Here is an 18891-nt window from a genome sequence, read left to right on the forward strand (position 1 = left end):
TGTTCTATAACTTCTTCCTCTCTGTTTTCTCAATTCATATCATCAATTTCATCACACTTCCCTTTAATCCTTCAGATGTGGTTTTGTTTAGTTCTTTGATAGTAGCTGTTTTGAAATCTTCATCTGCTAAATCCAACATCTGGGAACATTGCCACTGACTGCTTTTTAATTCCATCCAGGCTTCCATGGTGGCTCAGACGGTAAAAAAATCTGCCGGCAATGCAGGAGACCCAGGTTTGACCCATGAGTTGGAAAGATCCCCTAGAGAAGGGAATGGCTACTCACACCAGTATTCTTGCCTAGAATTCCATGGGTAGAGGAGCCTGACAGGCTGCAGTCCACAGGGTTGCAAACAGTCGGATGCAGCTGAGCAACTAACACTTTTCACTTTCACTGTGGGTCACCCTTCCTTTCTTCTTTGCTTGTCTTGCATATATTTGTTGACTACTATATATTTTATTTGGGCTTCCCAGATGGCTCAGTAGTAAATTATCTGCCTGCCAGTGTGGGAGACACAGGAGTTGTGGGTTTGGTCCTTGGGTTGGGAAGATCCCTTGAAGGAGGAAATGGCAACCTACTCCAGTATTCTTGCCTGGGAAATGTCATGGACAGAGGAGCCTGGCAGGCTACAGTCCATGGGGTCACAAAAGAGTCAGACACGACTGAGCAACTGAGCATGCATGCATGCATTTTTTTTAAGTATATTGATGCAGCTCTAGATTCTTACTTTTTACCTTTGACAGTGGTGGTAGTGGTTTTGTTTGCTCATTTGTTCGGTATCTTGACTGGATGAAATCTCTCGAGTCTGTCTCTCCAGTGTGACTACTGATGCTCTATACTTTTGTCTTGGTGTGTTTTTATTTTTAAGCCTGGTTTCCTTGAGGGATTGCACGTATGTCTGCATAGTACTGTGCCCAGCTGCAGGTAGCTCAGAGGTTGTAGTCAAGTGCTTGGAGCAGTAAGGCTCGCTACCCTGCTGGTGGTACATGTGGATGGTGGGGCAGTCAGACTTGAGACTCCTCTCCTCCTCTGGCCTCTTTCTGTTCCTTTGTGTGCAGGTGTGTGGCTGGCCGGGCCCCTCTCTGGTCTTTGCTCTGCATGCTTATAGTTCCGCGTCAACCTGGGAGATGTGAAGAGCCTTATAAGCCCCCATAGCTGTCTCTGCCCAGAGCTCCCTGCTCCATCTCAGGCTGGTCTGCAGTGCCCAAGTCCAGTGCTCTCCCCAAACAGAACAGCATCTTCAGGCTTGCGCAGCCTCTGGCCCTCTCTGTGCATCTGCCTCTAGATGACACTTTGACCAACAACACTCTGAATCTAATGAGTCGCTATCCCACACCCACCCCCAACTCCTCAGGGAACCTGTGCGTTTCCAGACCTACCTCTGCCCTGTTGAACCTCTGAAGTCGTATAGCTGGGGAGGCAAGAGGGCAGCTGCTGCCAAGACAGTCACAGACTTACCCTGTTCTTCCGCCGAAGTGCTGTCATCTTCATGAAGAAACTCTTCTCTGTTTGCTCTGTCTTTGGTTGATTTCCCATAGCACTGAAATGGTGGGATTTCCGCTCCCCCGCCCCACCCATTTTAGCTTTATAGTTGCTTTTTGGAGAAAGCATTGAATTTGTGGGCCCTCTCAGTCTTCTATGCCATAAGTTAAAAGTCCCCTGAGCATTTAAGAAAAACAATTTTTTTACTTTAATTTTTTTATTTTTATTTTTTTACTTTTTGGCTACACCAAGTGGCATGTGGGAGCTTAGTTCCCTGACCAGGGGTTGAACCTGGGCCCCCTGCAATAGAAGCAGAGTCTTAGCCACTTGGCCACCAGAGAAGTTCCACCCTGAGCATTTTTTAAATGTTCCCTTAGGTGATTCTGATACTCAGCCAGCATAGAGAACCACCATACCTGCAATTCTTCAAGTTCTAAATTGTTGCTGTTGTTTAGTCTCTCAGTCACGTCCAACTCTTTTGCAACCCCTTGGTTTGTAGCCCACCAGGCTCCTCTGTCCATGGGATTCTCCAGGCAAGAATACTGGAGCAGTTTGCCATTTTCTTCTTCAGGGGATCTTTCTGACCCAGGGATGGAACCTGGGTCTCCTGCATTGCAGGTGAATTCTTTACCATCTGAGCCACCAGGGAAGCCCTCAAGCTCTAAATACATACACATAAAATTGCAGCATAGCAAAGTTTTTTGCCATATTGAACTTCTTTTTTTCAAAAGTCTTTAACATCTGAGATTTTATAAATAAGGACCTAATTTTAAAATAGGAACTAAAGAGAGCTACAGTGTAGACCCATTTTCTGCCTAGTTGGCTAGTAGCCTCTCTTGTTTATATATTAAAGTTGGCAGATTTGGCCCTTAGACTTGCCTGGGGTATTTATTTTATGTTCAGCTCAGTTGGCCAGCATCCATTTCCTAAAACAGTTTCCTAATCTAATTTTTCCAGGTTGGAAAGCAGGAAATGTATTCTGCTTAGAGGTTGTCTGGAATCTGTGCTTGAGGTGTTCTTAACTCTGAAAGGATATTATTCATGGCTGACATATTAGCAGAGACTAAATTGAGAACATTGGGTTATTACAGAACATTAGCTAACTGACTTTTTTGCATGTGTGTGCTGCTTTAGAAATACTGCGAGTCAGACTTGAAGGATGTGAGTAATTGTCCAGCTCCAGACTTGATTGTTTGATGAAGTACACAGATAAAGTATACAGTACTTAAATGAAGTACACAGTACACTGGGCCCTTTAGCCAGTAGTGGAAAAGAATAGCTTAAAAAAAAGGAGATTCATAGATCAGTCTTACTTAGTAGAATGTAGCTGCATGAAAATCTTAAAGTGCTAATCAATGGAATCTAACATTTAGAGCAATGTTAACTTTTTGGGTACATAAGCTTTCATGTTTCTGGACTAGTGGTTCTCAAAGTTTGGTCCAAGGACCCATTAGGGTTCCTGAGACCCTTTCAGGAGATTTACGAAGTTAAGACTGTTTTTCTAATAACACTGATATGTTATTTGGTTATATCCCTTTTTCACTCTCATAAGAAATAGCAGAAACAGATACAAGAATTCAGCTGTATTTTAAGCCAAATATTAAAGAGATTTGAGCAGATTTCATGCGACCAAATTTTTTATTTTGGAAAATATAGTTATTTTTTATAGATGTGTTTTTTATGTTAACATGCAGTGGGTTATAATTCATATAAACAGAAGGTCTTTAGGGGCTTCCCTGGTGGCTCAACAATAAAGAATCCACCTGCCAGTGCAGGAGATGCGGGTTCAATCCCTGGGTTGGGAAGATTCCTTGAAGAAGGAAATGGCAACCCGTTTAAGTATTCTTGCCTAGGAAATCCCATGGACAGAGGAGCCTGGTGGGCTACAGTTCATGGGGTCACAAAGAGTTGGACATGACTTAGCGACTAAACAACAACAATAAACTGTTGAGGTTCTGAGACCAAATAGTTTGGAAGCTACCTGAACTAAATATAAATAAAATGTAATTGATATACTGTGAATGTTGTATAATGTACATTTTTGCTTAATATATCACCAGTGTTTCCCATGTCATGATTTTTAGTGGACCCATAATATTCCATTATATAATAACCATCTTTAGCTCAATCTTAATACTATGATAGATTTTGTGCATATCATTGATCAGTTTCTTATGAGGTTTTTTTTTTTGTTTTTTAATTTTAGAGGATTTTCCTTAGTTCACTGGCATTCTACTAAATACCTTCCCTGGATTGGGAAGATTCCCTAGAGAAGGAAATGGCAACCCTCTGCAGTATTCTTGCCTGGAGAATCCTATGGACAGAGAAGCCTGGTGGGCTATAGCCCACGGGATTGCTGAAGAGTTGGAGAGAGCTTCAAGGAGAATATAACTGAGGGTATTTTGAAGGATGAATGGAATTTTATCAAATGAAGAAAGAGTAGTGGGTCTGTTAAGCCTGAGCTATAAGAGATAAAACTCTTAGTGTGTTTGGAGAACTCCAGGCAGTATGAGAACGTTGACACCATACATGATTTTGGGCAAGAGTAAGAGAGACTGTTGGAGAGTTAAGCAGAGAGTCATTTAAGGGTTTTCAGTTTAGAAAACATGCTATGTGCTAGTCCAGGGATGCAAGAAGGCGTGGGGAACAGTTGTGTTCTGATCCAGATAACATGAGGGCTTACAGTGGCATCTGGGTGAAGACGAGGATCGGTACTTACCTTACACTGACGTAAGCAAAGGTGATGAAATTTCAGAGCCTATGAAAAGCTTCAGCACTCAGAAGGGTGGATAAGTGGGGCCCAAGGAATTTTCAAGAGGTATATTCAGCCTATAAGTGAGAACTTCAGGATGTGGGTACTTTTCTTAGTAACTGTAGACTCTGCTATTTTTGAGAGGATGACCGTCCCCTCCATCCCTTTACCTCCCCAGATGTAGGAGATGTTACATTGGCTTCACCATGTGGATGACCTTGTAGGAGCTATTAGAGTGGGTGGGATCATGGGAAACTTGGTGAACTCACTGGTCCTTTCTGTGTTGTCCAGTGCGATTCTGAAGACTAGAACCCCCATCCATTGAGGTTTGCTGTAGATAATGTGGGAAGGGTTGAACTGTGAATGGAGGGAAGTGGTCGTTTCCTTAAACTCAGTTTAAAAGTCCTCATTCTACCAGGAAAAATAGACATCAGTGTTTACCATCTGGGTCCTGTGGATGTCTTTCCTTTACTTTTATTGGAAGTGATTTTATAAATAATATATAAATAATAAAAGGACAGTGAAAAACAACTCTGTTGTAAATTTTAATAAGAAATTAAACATAGCAAAGCTAAATTTTTATTCTCCTGTTTCTACTTTGCTAGGTGTATAAACTAAAATGGATGATATCCTTTGAATACAGGATGTGAACCTGGTATGCATCTTGCTAGTAAATTCTAATTTCAGATTTCAGATACACATCTAATGGGTTCTAGTTCATCTTTAATTGCTTCTAGTTCTTCTGGACCTCTATTATCAAAACACAAAAATTTTGAAAACATTTGTAGCTCAGTATTTCGTTGAAGAGAGTATGGCCATCTTCTTTGCACCTTGATTGTAAAACATTTTCATTATTAAATTTAGAATGATTAGTCCAGTGAAGTTTTTTCATTTCTAAATCCTCTCTTTCTGATCACTCTAGTATGCCCACAAGCCTTTATCATTTATCTGCTTGTGAACCTATTCAGTAAATCCCATTGTACAATCACATCATAGACAAAATAATACTGTTACCCATCCTTTTAGCAAAACAGGATGTTCATTGTGATGAAGTCCTCCCAGATGAATGACTAACTTGATGAAAATGCTGTGCTTCCTTTTAGTCTTCAGAAATGATTATTCATTCATTGATTCTTTTTTGTTTTGCTTTTAAAAAACTATTTAAAAGAATTACAGAAATACAGGCAGCTGTAATGACAGTCCAGAAAGATGCAAGGTAACTTTGACCCATTTTCCTCTAATGGTTACTTCTTGTGACAGTTATATAGAATAATGTACAGATTCAAAATCAGGAAGTTGACATTGGTACTATGGGTGTGTATAATTCTATGTCACGTTATCACATGTGCAGATTCTTATAACCACTACTGCTAACACGATGAACAACAGTTTTATTATTACAAAGATCTCCCTTTGTGCCACCCCTTTATAGTCACACCTGCTCCTCCATCCCCCACCATCCCTGACTCTTGGCAACAACTAATCTGTTATCTGTCACTATTATTTTGTCATTTTGGAAATGTTATATAAATGGAATCATACTGTATGTAACCTGTTGAAAGTGACATTTTTCACTCAGCATAATTGAGGTCCATCCAAGCTGTTGGCTATTTCAGTAGTTCATTCCTTTTTATTGTTGAGTAAGATTCCATGCTATGGATGTCATCTTGGTAGACAGCATATAATGGGATCATGTATTTTAATTCACTATTCCAATCCCTCTTTTGATTGGTATATTTAGAATATTTACATTCTATGTGATTAGTGATGTTAGGCTTAAAGTCTGTCATTTTTATTTGGTTCACTGCTTGTCCTCTGTGTTTTTGTTTTTGTTGTCTTTTTCCTGACTTCTTATGGGCTACTTGAACATTTTAAAAAAATCCCACTAAGTTTTTTTGTAGTGTTTCTGAATGTGTCCCTTTTGTATAGATATTTTAGTTGTTGCTTTAGGTATACAATGCACATACATGACATCATAGTCTACTGCCATTGGCATTTTATCAGTTTATGTGAAATGTAGAAACCTTATCTCCTTTGAAACTCTTTTTCCCTCCCCAGTTTATAATTGGTTTAACAATTTCTTCCACATTGAGAACCAAATCAGACATTTTTGCTTCAGTCATCAAACATAATTAAGAAAAACTCAAAAACAGAAGAAACATCTATTGTGTTTACCTGTATTTTTGCTCTTTTTGGTCCTTCTTTCTTCTTGATATTCCAAGATTTCTTCTATCATTTACTTTCTCTTTCAAGAAATTTCTCTAGCAATCATGTCAGGGTAGGTTTGCTGATGACAAATTCCACTAGTTTTTCTTTGTCTGTGAGTATCTTGATTTCTCCTTCATTCCTTAAGGATAGTTTTTCCAGATATGGAAGTTGGAGTTGATATTCTTTTATTTTTTTCCCAGTAAAGGTGGTCCCCAACTTATGATGGTTCTACTTAATGATTTTTTGATGTTATTGTTGATCAGTTGCCCAGTCATGTCTGACTCTTTGCGACCCCATGGACTGTAGCTGGCCAGGTCTCCCTGTCCGTCACTATCTCTGAAGTTTGCCCAAATTCATGTCTGTTGCATCGGTGATGCCATCCAGCCATCTCATCCTCTAATGCCTTCTTCTCCTTCTGCCCTCGGTCTTTCTCAGCATCAGGGACTTTTCCAATGAGTTGGCTATTTGCATTAGATAACCAAAATACTGGAACTTCAGCTTCATTATCAGTCCTTCTAACAAGTATTCAGGGTTGATTTCCCTTAAGATTGACTGGTTTAATCTCCTGTCCAAGGGACTTTCAGGAGTCTTCTTTTTGATGTTATGATGGTGCAAATGCTATACACATTCAGTAGAAGTTATAGTTTGAATTTTGATCTTTCCTGGGCTAGGAATATGCAGTATAATACTTTCACATGATACTGCGCAGTGGGAGAAGAGTGAGCCACAGCTCCTAATCAGCCACGGGATCAAGAGGGTAAATAACCAATACACCTACAACCATGCTGTATCCATACAAACATCCTGTTTTTCACTTTTAGTACAACATTCAACAAATTACCTGAAATATTCAACACTGTTAAAAAATAGGCTTGTGTTAGATGGTTTTGTCCAGTTGTAGGCTAATGTGTTTTGAGCACATTTAAGGTAGGCTAGACTGGAAAATCCCATGGATGGAGGAGCCTGGTAGGCTACAGTCCATGGGGTCGCTAAGAGTCAGACACGACTGAGCGACTTCACGTTCACTTTTCCCTTTCATGCACTGGAGAAGGAAATGGCAACCCACTCCAGTATTCTTGCCTGGAGAATCCCAGCGACGGCGGAGCCTGGTGGGCTGCCGTCTATGGGGTCGCACGGAGTTGGACACGACTGAAGCGACTTAGCAGCAGCAGCAGCAGACTAAGCTATGATGTTCAGTAGGTTAGGTATATTAAATGCATTTTCTACTAATGATGTTTTCAGCTTACACTGGCTTTATTGGGATGTAATTCCATTACAATTCAAGGAAGATCTGTGCTTGAAAATGTAGTGCCGCTTCCTTCCGGCTGCCATGGTTTTTGATGAGAAATCTGCAGTCATTCAGATTTTTTTTTCCCTAGTAGATAGATAATGTGTCGTTTCTCTCTGACTGCTTTCAAAATGTTTTTGTTTGTTCCTAGTTTTTTTGATGTTTATTTGTGGCATTTTTTTGACATGGGTTTCTTTGGCTTTACCTTGTTTGGGATTTTCTCAGCTTTTTGAATCTTTATGAAGGTTTGTCTCTTGCCAAATTTGGGAAATTCTAACCATCATTTCTTCTAATATTTTCCCCACTCTGCCCTCTCTCTTTTTGTTCTGGGACTCTGATGATAGGAATGTTAGATTTTAGATCTTTTGTTTTAGTTCCAAAGGTTTCTGAGGCTCTGTTAATTTTTTTTTCCAGTCTGTTTTCTCTTTGTTGTTCAGATTGGGTTATATTGATTTTTTTTCTCAAGATTCACCAATATTTTTGGGGGCCCTCTCCATTCTTCTAATGAACTCATCCATTAAGATTTTTGTTTCAACTATTGTATTTTCTGTTCTAAAATTTTCGTGTGTTTTTATAATTTATATCTTGTTTCTCTGCTTAAGGTTTCTATTTTTTTCCATTTTATTTAGTTTGCCTGTTGAAGCATTTTTATGATGGCTACTTTAAGATCCTTATCAGATAATTCCAACATCTGTGTCATCTTAGTGTTGGCATATATTGATTGTCCTTTTTCATTCAAGTTGAGCTTTGTCTGTTTAATAACATGATAAGTGACTTCAATTGTATCCAGGGTATTTGGGGTATTATGAGAATCTGGGTCTTATTTAATTTGTCCATCTTCACTGACCCCCTTCTGACACCTTTCTGGGAGGGGAAAAAGGGACTGTTACCTCATTACCACCAGGGGAGGATAGAAGTCCAGTCTTTTTACTTGGCCTCTTCTGATAACGCTCTAGCTGGCAGTGGGAGAGGTCCCACTAGCACCTCAGATGGGGATTCATTACTGCTGCCGGGAGTGAAAGGCCTGGCCTCACTCAGTCCTCTCTGTCACCACCCATGTGTGTCCATGTCTTTGTTACAGTTAGGCGGGGGTGGACGTCTAGGCTCCCTTCATGCCTATAGGGCAGAGATGGAGCCTTTTTTTTTTCCCCATAGTGTTTAACTGAAACAGAGCAGTTACTGTAGAAAATATTTTCTGTTTTGCTAGGTCATCCTTGGACTTTGGCTAGACCGAGTGAGATTTTCTTGGGGCATTTTTGTGCCCTCCTGTTGGTGTTTCCAGGATGCTGGCTTTTCTGATACCAGTCTGGAATGTAAGAAGCAAAAAGAAAACTCAGGGCACTCACTGTTATATAATTCCTTGGGTCCCAAGATCTCTTCTGTCTGCTGTCTTCTTCCTGCTGTGTAGAGTTTTCTGTATGCTCAATATATAATGTACAGGGTTTTCATTGTACTCAGTGTGAAGGATAGGGAGAAATGTGTCTACTATTTTGGTCTGTAATTGGAAATCCTGATCTTGAACCTGAGAAAAGTCATTTAGGATATTGTCATCTGAAGACTTGTAGTATGAGATTTCACTTTTATGATTGAATTGACCAACATTGTTAGAGTTTAGAGTTCCACATTCATGTTCTGATTTATCTTAATCCTTATGAAACATTTTCCTCTGGCAGTTTTCTTCTCTTTGCCATGAGTACAAGAAGGAAAAATCCTAAATTTTCATTTGTATTCATTAAAGATTACAAAAGACTACAAAGTTAGGGTCTCCAGGCAAGTGGACTATTTACATCAGTTGGAAAATAAAGTCCTTGGTGATGTGAAACAGACAACAGAGAGGGATATTGTGGGTGGATGGGGGGGTGTAAATATGTGAAAGAAGAAGTGAGAGGTGTGAAGTTTGTGGTTGAAAATGAAAAGTCCAAAAGGACACACAGAAGAAGAATTTGAGAAGAGTTTTACAGAAAAATAGGAAGGGGAAAAGGTGGAAAATGAAGAAAAGAGGAAAGTGAGGAGATAGAAGAAAAAAATCATGAAATTGGTCATAAAAGGAGTAGTCATGTCCAGCTAGCACATTCATTAGTAGAGCCAGTCCACTGGGTAGAATTGATTAATTACCAGTATTCTTCTTTTTAAGTAAAGATGATTCTAATGAATAAAATGCTCTGTCTTGAAAAATTCTTCGTAGAAAAATATATACCATTATATATTTCACTCAGTCATGTCTACTCAGCGAATTCTCCAGGCAGAATACTGTTGTGGGTATCCTGTCCCTTCTCCAGAGGATCTTCCTGACCCAGAAATCAAATCGGGGTCTCCTGCATTGCAGGTGGATTCTTTACCAACTGAGCTATCAGGGAAGCCCCTATATTTTAGAATACAATTTTTTTTTCCCTTTTGGGAGCAAAGCGACACCTTTATGGAAAATGTCTGCCAATAAGTTTAAGTTCTTAAGGAAAATAGTTAATAGCCATCTGGTGATTTTTACCCTGAGTTCCTTATGGCTTATTGAATTTGAAAAAATCAGGTTGCATAAAATCATTTATATTTTTTAGAAGTAAAGAACTGTTGTTATGGCTAAGTACCTTTATCCTAGGTTATTCAAATTATTGTTTTTCTTCTCATTTCACAATGATAATGGAATTTGGGACTTGATAGTAAAATTACTAAAAAGAGACTACTCTGTCTTCAAGGGAAATCAAGGGAAGTGATTGCAACTATTTAGATGAAGATAATATTTCTAAGAAAGTGTAGGTTATAGGTATATGCAACATCATTTTATATCTTAAGGTTTTGTGCTTTACAAGGTCAGTGGATAGATTTTTACTTGTTAAACCTCTACTTGAAAGTTTGTTTTGTTTTGAATGACATTAATAATTATATTACTTTAGGGGACAACTTACAAATAGTGATCATGTTGCAGAAGACTATTCAACTGTAGCATATCTGTTATTCACTGCTTAGGGTCCTGTTGTATAAGCATAGTGAAAACATCATGTAAGGGAACAAATTGAATTATATTCTTTGTTTTAATGTAAATAAAATATATGATTCTATATGTCTGTGAACCCCATTTTCCCTTTTGAGTTTAGAAAGGTACAAGTTCTCTTCACAGTTCATGTTTATATCTGACTGAAAGACTCCAGAAGTAGGCAGTGATCTTGTTCATTCCTAACTCTTAAAAGAGACCTTGGAAATAGGTGTTGGCTGAATATTTAAAAATCCTTTCTGTCTTCAAGTGTAACTTCAGATGATTTTTTTTAAACTGTATTTATTTAGCTACGTCAGCCTTCTTGCCTGGAGAATCCCAGGGACAGGGGAGCCTGGTGGGCTGCCGTCTATGGGGTCGGACAGAGTCGGACACGACTGAAGCGACTTAGCAGCAGCAGCAGTCTTGGTTGCAGCATGTGGGATCTTCGTTGCGGCCCGTGGGCTCTCTAAGCTGTGGTGCTGAGGCTCTTTAGTTGCAATCATGGGGTTGGTTGCTCCCTGGCATGGGGGACCTTAGTTCCCTGACGAGAGATCAAACCTGTGTCCCCTGCATTGCAAGGTGAATTCTTAACCACTGGACCACCAGGAAAGTCCCTGAATTGAAGATTATGGACCTAAAATTTTGATGAACCCCTCTTCTCCTCGGAGCTCTTAACGTCTCATCTCTTGATGAGAGAAGAGATCTTGGGACCCAAGGAATTACATAACAGTGAGTGCCCTGAGTTTTCTTTTTGCTTCTTACGTGAGGAGAGAAGTGGGTAGGGGCGCAGAGCAGCATTAATTTCCAGGCTGCTGGAGTCTAGACCTACATTGAGGACTCCCTCAGTGCTACTCACCCAGTGGCTCAGCATCAACTTGGAGCTTGTTAGAAATTCTCAGGCCCTGTGTCAGACTGGAGAAGGAGATAGCAACCCACTCTAGTATTCTTGCCTGGAAAATCTCATGGACTGAGGAGCCTGGTGGGCTGCAGTTCATAGCATCGCAAAGAGTCGGACATGACTGAGCATACACATGTCAGACCTGCTGAATCAGAATCTTTGGAGGATGGGGCCAGAACTTTATGTTTGACAGGCTCTTTCTGGTGGTTCTTATGCACAAAAAAATTAGAGAAACAGTGAGATACCAAATCTTGTTTGTAATTTTTAGCTATCCATTCTCCTTAGAAATGTCTTCAGATTCTGTTTTTAGCCTATTTCATTCAGTCTCCTGTCTTTGACTTTTCTAGGCTTTTAGTCTCCTAAACTATCTTCTGAATCCAGTTCTTCAATTTTTTTCTTTAAGAGATCTGTTCATGGGAAAGTATCCATAATTTCATGTAGGCCTTCTCCTTTCTGTTTAAAAATGGTTGTATAAGAACGGTGAATGTGGAATAAAATGTTTTCAAAAGTGGTGACTTCCTGAAGTGTGTAGCTTGTTAAATTTTAGAATCTGTTATAGGGAGTTTTTCATATATTTAAGAAAATTTTTTTCTGTATGAAATAGTTCAGTGTAGTACCAAAGAACAGAGGGATGGATCAGATGGTTTTTCAACCTTCTTTCCAGTGCCAGAATTTTATTATTTAATAAATACTAAAATAATTTAAAAGTATGTTTAATTTTTGATAATTTTAATTTCAACATAAAAAGCCAGTTTTTAAATGTTAGCTCATAGAATTAAGTAGTACCACCCAACATCTTGCTGATAACAATGAAAAAAATGAAGTTTTCTGTTTGACTTTTATGTACTACATATTGGGTATTAGTTATTAGTGCTTCTTTGTGTTAACTTTTCATCTGTACTATTTATAGATTTTTAAATTAAATTGTTGAGTCTGAAGCTGTTACTGTTGAACCGTATGAAATTACCATTTTTTTTTTGGTCAAAAATGTTCACATACCACCAGTTTCATATGGTTCAGCTAGTAATTCTTTGACAACCTAAAGGTACTCTTTTCATTGGAAAACTGACTTGATTACTGATTTGTAGAAATGAAAGTGGTTTCTTTAGAAATTTTGTTTGTTTCAGATTCTTAGGTTCACAGAATGTGATTTATACTTTTAATGTCTAATGTGGGTATGTGCTTTTCTACAATTAAGGGAAAAAAAGCTATATGCAGTCTTCAATAAAAACAAACCAGTGACCAAAACCAGGGACTTTCAGTCAGGTTGTGTGAAAGTTCCCTCATGGTTTCCTGCCAGGTTCTCCCATAGAAACTGATTGAAATGATTCAAAGAAATACAAAAATAAAAATTTTGTCAGTAACATTGAAAATAGGACATTGTCAAACACATATCACTAATTTGATGGAGTTTTTTGTCTATTATGATAAAGTTTTAACTTTTTCTGAGAGCTGGTAAGCCACTCTCCCCAAGAGAGTAAGGTGGTACTATGGAAAATACGCATGGAGAAAATTCTGGAAGTCACTAGTAATGCTGTGTTCGGGTGGACAGTGGAGGATACACTGGGAGGGATGGTTGTCGGAAAACCATGTGTAACTGTTCCCTAATTACAAGAGTCAATGGTGTCCCTTGGAATTCCAAGCAGGACTAGCTGAGAGCTTTACTGCACAAAGTCTTGACTTTCTAGGTAGTGTAGACTTGCTCTGATGTCATGGAGAGAACACTTTCTAAAATTTATTTTAAAGTGTAGTTGATTTACAGTGCTGTGTTAGTTTCAGGTGTACAGCAAGCTGATTTAGTTATACATATATATATATGTGTGTATATGTATACATACACATATACATTCCTGTTTAGTATTCTTTTTCATTATAGTTTATCACAGGATATTGCATAGAAGTCCCTCTGCTCTACAATAGGACCTTACTGTTTATCCATTCTCTATAATAGTTTGTATCGGCTAATCCCAAACTCCCAAGAGAGAACACTTTTAATATGAAAGGGTGGAATTAGACGCAAAGAACAGATGGGAACGAGATGGGAAATGACCCATTTTGAGCACTTTCATGGCTGTATGCTGTGGAGTAAGAGTAGCCGTAGCATCTGAATCTGAAAGAAAATATGTGTGACTCTCAACCCAAGACATCTTTTCAAAATCATGGCCACTTCACCTCAAAGTAGGGGAGGCAGATTGGAATTTGGAGTGGGGGGTTTTCCTCTGCTGCTGCTGGCTGGTCTCCCTGCTTGGTGAGGCTGGCCTCTGGGAAGGTAGTTTCCAAAAGTACCAAGACATGCATGTAGGGCAGAGACTGGCCTCAGGTCCACATCCCTCCTATCACAAAAGAGCTGCTGAAAGACCGAACCTGTATGCCATCCCATCCTCCTGCTTACTTTTTAAAAAATTCTTATTTTTTAAAAAGTTTCGACTAAGATGAAGTTATAACTTCTCTATGCATTTTATGTATTGTGAACACATTGCCTCTTATTGTTTTATCTATCTGTAGAAACTTGTTTCTTTTCAGAACCAGGTGAAAGTACATTACAGAAATCATGCCTTTTTACTCCTGAATAATTTTATTTCCTAAGAACAGGGAATTCTCTTACTTTACGACAGTCAGGTGTCAAGTTTTAAAAATTTATGCACCTTGCTGCATACTCTGTAGTCTTCTTTTTTTAAAAAAAAATCTTTTCGCCACACCATGACACATGTGGGATCTTAGTTCCCTGACCAGGGGTGGAACCTGCATCCCCTGCATTGGAAGGTGAAGTCTTAATCACTGGATTGCTGGGGAAGTCCCTGTAGTCTGTCTTCTATTAGTTTGTCCCAATAATATTCTTTATAGCATTTATTTTTTTTTCTGTTCCAGATCCCATCCAGGATTGTCATTTGTATTTAGTTGTATCATACAGTGTTTGTCTTTCTCTGTCTTGCATCCATGTTTGATTCTCACTCAAATCTGTTATTGCTTGGACAGTTGCAAAGGGGTGATTTTCTAACATTCATCCTTTTTTCATAATTTATAAGCTGGCATTACACTGTAAGAAACACTTTTCTGTCATCCGTTAATTGTTATTTATTAAAATGGACTCACAGATTCCTACTTTATTTAGTAAGTTAAAAGTCATTACCATCAATATTTGTTTTGATACTTAAATTGCCCTGAATTTGGCCAGTGAGAGCCCCTCAGGTAGCTTCCTGTGTCCTTTTGACATATCCTGTCTTGTTTTTTAAATTGAAGTATATTCTTTATGTATTTATTTGGCCATGCTGCAGAGCATGTGGGATCTTAGTTCCCCAACCAAGGATCAAACCCCCTGCATTGAAAGTGCAGAGTCTTAACCACTGGACCACCAGGGAAGTCCCTTGGCCTGCTTTTTTTTTTTTTAAATAACATTTTCTTACTTGACACAAGGGTGCTCCAAGTTCATCTTAAAATTATTTCTTCAAAGGGTTCTAATCCTTTATTAGTGGCAGGTGTCTAGAAGCCACTATCTTGGCACCTTGTAGGTGGTACGAGGTAAAGAGGGAAGAACTCACAGGATAGTTCATGCATGCTAATTTTGGACACAGTCTGCTTGGTGTGGTCAGCCTTTGTCCCCACTGTCTGCACCTGGCAGTCAACATGGTTTTCATTTCTAGAGCCATATAGTGCATTCTGAGTAAGTTCTCTGTTACTGCTTCTAGATTTCTTTGAACTTTTAAAAACATTCTTTTACATGAATTTTAGAATGACATGTCAAAAGTGAAGTTCCAAATTTTTTTGCTATTTTGAAAGGCGTTGAATTTACTATTTAGCTTAGGGTAGGGTTTATCTTTTTTATTTTTTGCAAGATTGGGTTTTCCGACTTAGAATTAATAACTGAGTTAATTTTTTTTCTTCCATTACAGGCTCTAGGAAAAGGCTTATAGATTTTTTTAAATTTAATTTTTTAGGCATATAGTTTTTTATCACGTAACTCTTGAGTGCCTCTTACAGTATAATTGTTAATAGTTTTGTGTTTGTGAATAGTGTCTTTATAACATTTCTTTTGTTGTGAATGTACATGTATGGAAAAGTACCTAGACCATGAAAGTATAGTAATGAATTTTATATAACTGCTAGCCAGGCCAATGACTAGAACCTTGTTGGCCCCTTGAGACTCCCCATATACCCTTTCCTAATCACAACTCCTGCCTCCTTCCTTCCCTCCTACAGCCAGCAAATTAAGGAAACTAAAGCTGTTTACCTTGTTCAATACAAGGAAACATGGCAGTTAAGCAGGGAGACCTTATTATCTGCCACAAAATTCTTACACGATATTTACTGTGTGGTCCTTTATGTAAGGGACAAGGAATAAGGCAATTGACTGATTTTAAGACTAGCTTTATGAAACGGGCAGATTTCTATTCCTTAATTCTGTTTCCATCCTTAAGTAAAACTGAGATTACAATATGAATTAAAAGTAGTCTTTCCAAGATTTGTTTCACTTAGATGTCAAATTAGTAGTAACCTTAGATTACCCAGCTTGATAGAGACGCCAAAACAGTTCTGATTTCTCTTGTTTAATGAGGTTGTGGAAATTGCTTGTGCTGCTTCACCAGCCTCAGCTCTTTTTCAGCGCTGCTGATCAAGATAAATGCATGGTTTCTTTTCTGCGATCTCTTAGATTTTGGTGTCCAGTTCTGTCCTGGGGCCTCTGTACATGGTATACTTCGTATTTGAGCTGTCTTGTTCTATTATTTTAGTGTCTACATTTATCCCCTTGTATTTCCCAGAGTAGGCTTTCCTGGCATGTGATTGTCTCAAATTCAAGTAATTGACTTTTTAAAAAATTGTATTTATGTTTTGGCTGCCTCTCTTAGTTGCAGCATGTGGGATCTAGTTCCCTGACCGGGGATCAAACCCAGGCCCCCTGCATTAGGAGAGCAGAGTCTCAGCCACTGGATCACCAGGGAAGTCCCTGAAATAATTGACTCTGTTGTCGTCTTACATCTACCTGAGTGATTTGTTAGGCATTAGGAATTTGACCCAAGTCTGGCCTGGGGAAATTTTTGCAGAATAAAGAGTACAGAAGAAACAGCCTATGGAAATGGATGGTTATGCTATAAATGTTATTATATTCATTATATTATTAGATATATTATCATCAGTTTCAATGATTCATCTCTATTTTCATACAAATAGGGTCTTTACCATTGTCTGTGCCTTTTAAGAAATGATATTGGTATCATGCTTGAAGTGTTAATTCCAAAAACGTTGTCTTTTTCTCCCTATCTTTAACTTTCCAAAGTACTAATTAGAAAGTGCTCACATTCTCACAGATATTGATAGCACTATGTTACGGTGGCTTTGTCACCACTTTGTTAGTTCAGACTCTTTTGTTTTCAGTTCTATCTCAGTGAATTCAAAAATGAGTATGTTTCTGAAAAATGCAGCTTTAACATTTCTGATGTTACAGTTCAGTTTTGATTATAATGGTGTTTTTATGTTTTTTTAAGAAATGCACTAATAACGTCTAGTTTTGTTTTTAGAAAAAGTGATTGCTTATCAGCGAGAATTTCTTGCTCTGAAAGAACGTCTCCGAATAGCTGAACATCGAATCTCTCAGCGCTCTTCTGAACTCAGTGCCATTGTACAGCAATTCAAGCGTGTAGAAGCAGAAACAAACAGAAGTAAGGATACAGTGAATAAATTTTCAGGTACAGGCACTGTTTTTTGTCTTATGAAAAGATTATACTTTCAGAGAGTTATGTGAACTATTCTCTTTGAAAGCTGCCTACGGTTGCTTATCAGCCAGCATCTGTTAACCGCTACAGAGAGAAAAATCGCCATGCAAAACTCTTTCTGTTGTTGTTAATTATAAAACAATTTTATTAATTGATAAATTTGATTTTAAAAAAGTAATATTAAGTTAAATTTCAGTTATATACATTTCACTGACAATAGTGAAGAAACAGCATCTTTTTAAAAACATACAATATGAGGCTAAAATTTAACTTGGTGTTTATGATTGTTTCTGTTGTGACTTGTAGGGATTTCAGATGAACTCCAGGGAGTCTCTGAGCTATTTGAAGCAATTAGTGCTCTTAAATATGACTTACAAGAAATAAAAAGAGATAGTTTTATAATGGGTACTTTGAATGCATAAAAGTTAAATTCTTAAAAGGGAAATTACTGAATAGGATGAAATGTTTTAGGATTTTTGATGCTGTTCTGAATAACTGAAACATTTACTATATTATCACCACAATTTAATATATTATTTAATCTGCTAATTTAATTTGAAGGTGAATATTGATGTCTTGTAATGTGTAATTGTTACTTTAACATAAAATTAAACTTGAATTTCATGTATGATAGTCCTTTTGCATTTCTTCGGTTCTGAATTTTCGGAATATTTTAATGGAGTTTTCATATTCTATATGAAATTATTGTCGAGGCTACCAGTCCTTACTGCTTACTTTCTTATGTCAAAGGTTAAGTTCTATTTCAGTGGAATTTTAAAACAATATTCCTTATCCTATCAAGGTTTTATTTTTATATTAAATGGTTCATTGGTTCCTCTCATAAAAACTGAAAAATGATTTGAAAGTTATGAACTGTACCAAAGATTCTCAACTTGTATTGTTTAAATTATTGTACTTGAATTAAAAGAAAAGTCTTCCATGTAAAATTTTGGGCAAATGTAGTAGCATAAAAAAGTGGAAGCTACTGGTGGTTGTTGTATTTATTATTATTACATTTTCATGAATGGGTCACTTGTTTAAAGTCTGTCCCCTTGGGCTCACGTTCTGACATATTACAAAGATGAGGAGTTCATGTCCCACCTTCTCATAGTACTTGAGCTCCCATTTTTAGCTTTATTTAGACTGTTCTCAGCATCATGACTCTGAGACTCTGGTTGCAAGTGTCCATGGAAATCTCACTCACCACAGTATGAGAGAAAAATTTAGGAGAGAAAATTCTTTTAGTTTTCATATATTTTTACTGTTGTCTTGGTAGCATCAGTAACATCTAAAAGTAAGATATTACCGTGGAATGATTATACTTCTGTGTTTCAGATGATACCCTAAAGATATTAAAGGAGTTAACAAGCAAAAAATCTCTTCAAGTGCCAAGTATTTATTATCATTTGCCTCATTTATTGCAAAATGAAGGAAGCCTTCAACCTGCCGTACAGATTGGAAGTGGACGAACAGGAGGTATGTTTATTTTGTTTCCTATTGTAGTTGCATTGCTGGTCTGAATTGTGTCTTGGAGTATTATGTGGTATTAACTTTATTGAAAACCACTAGACCATTCAGGTATGACCT

The 18891-nt window shown here is 37.9% G+C and overlaps 1 protein-coding gene across 3 annotated transcripts in view; it reads left to right on the top strand.

Moving 5' to 3' along the window:
* The window catches only part of MGAT4A (alpha-1,3-mannosyl-glycoprotein 4-beta-N-acetylglucosaminyltransferase A), a 117080-nt gene that overhangs the window by 28113 nt on the left and 70076 nt on the right, over positions 1–18891 (top strand). For all 3 annotated transcript variants that reach the window (XR_014051894.1, XM_081484535.1, XM_081484534.1), the window contains 2 exons: positions 17110–17277; positions 18640–18780. Coding sequence is in view for 2 of the 3 variants with exons in the window: in XM_081484535.1 (XP_081340661.1) it covers positions 17110–17277; positions 18640–18780 (309 nt within the window). In the remaining variant the exon portion in view is untranslated. The remainder of the gene's footprint in view (positions 1–17109; positions 17278–18639; positions 18781–18891) is intronic.

This window comes from Giraffa tippelskirchi, chromosome 4, assembly GCF_054371585.1.
Source record: "Giraffa tippelskirchi isolate mGirTip1 chromosome 4, T2T-mGirTip1v1.2.pri, whole genome shotgun sequence".
In the NCBI taxonomy this organism is placed as follows: domain Eukaryota; kingdom Metazoa; phylum Chordata; class Mammalia; order Artiodactyla; family Giraffidae; genus Giraffa; species Giraffa tippelskirchi.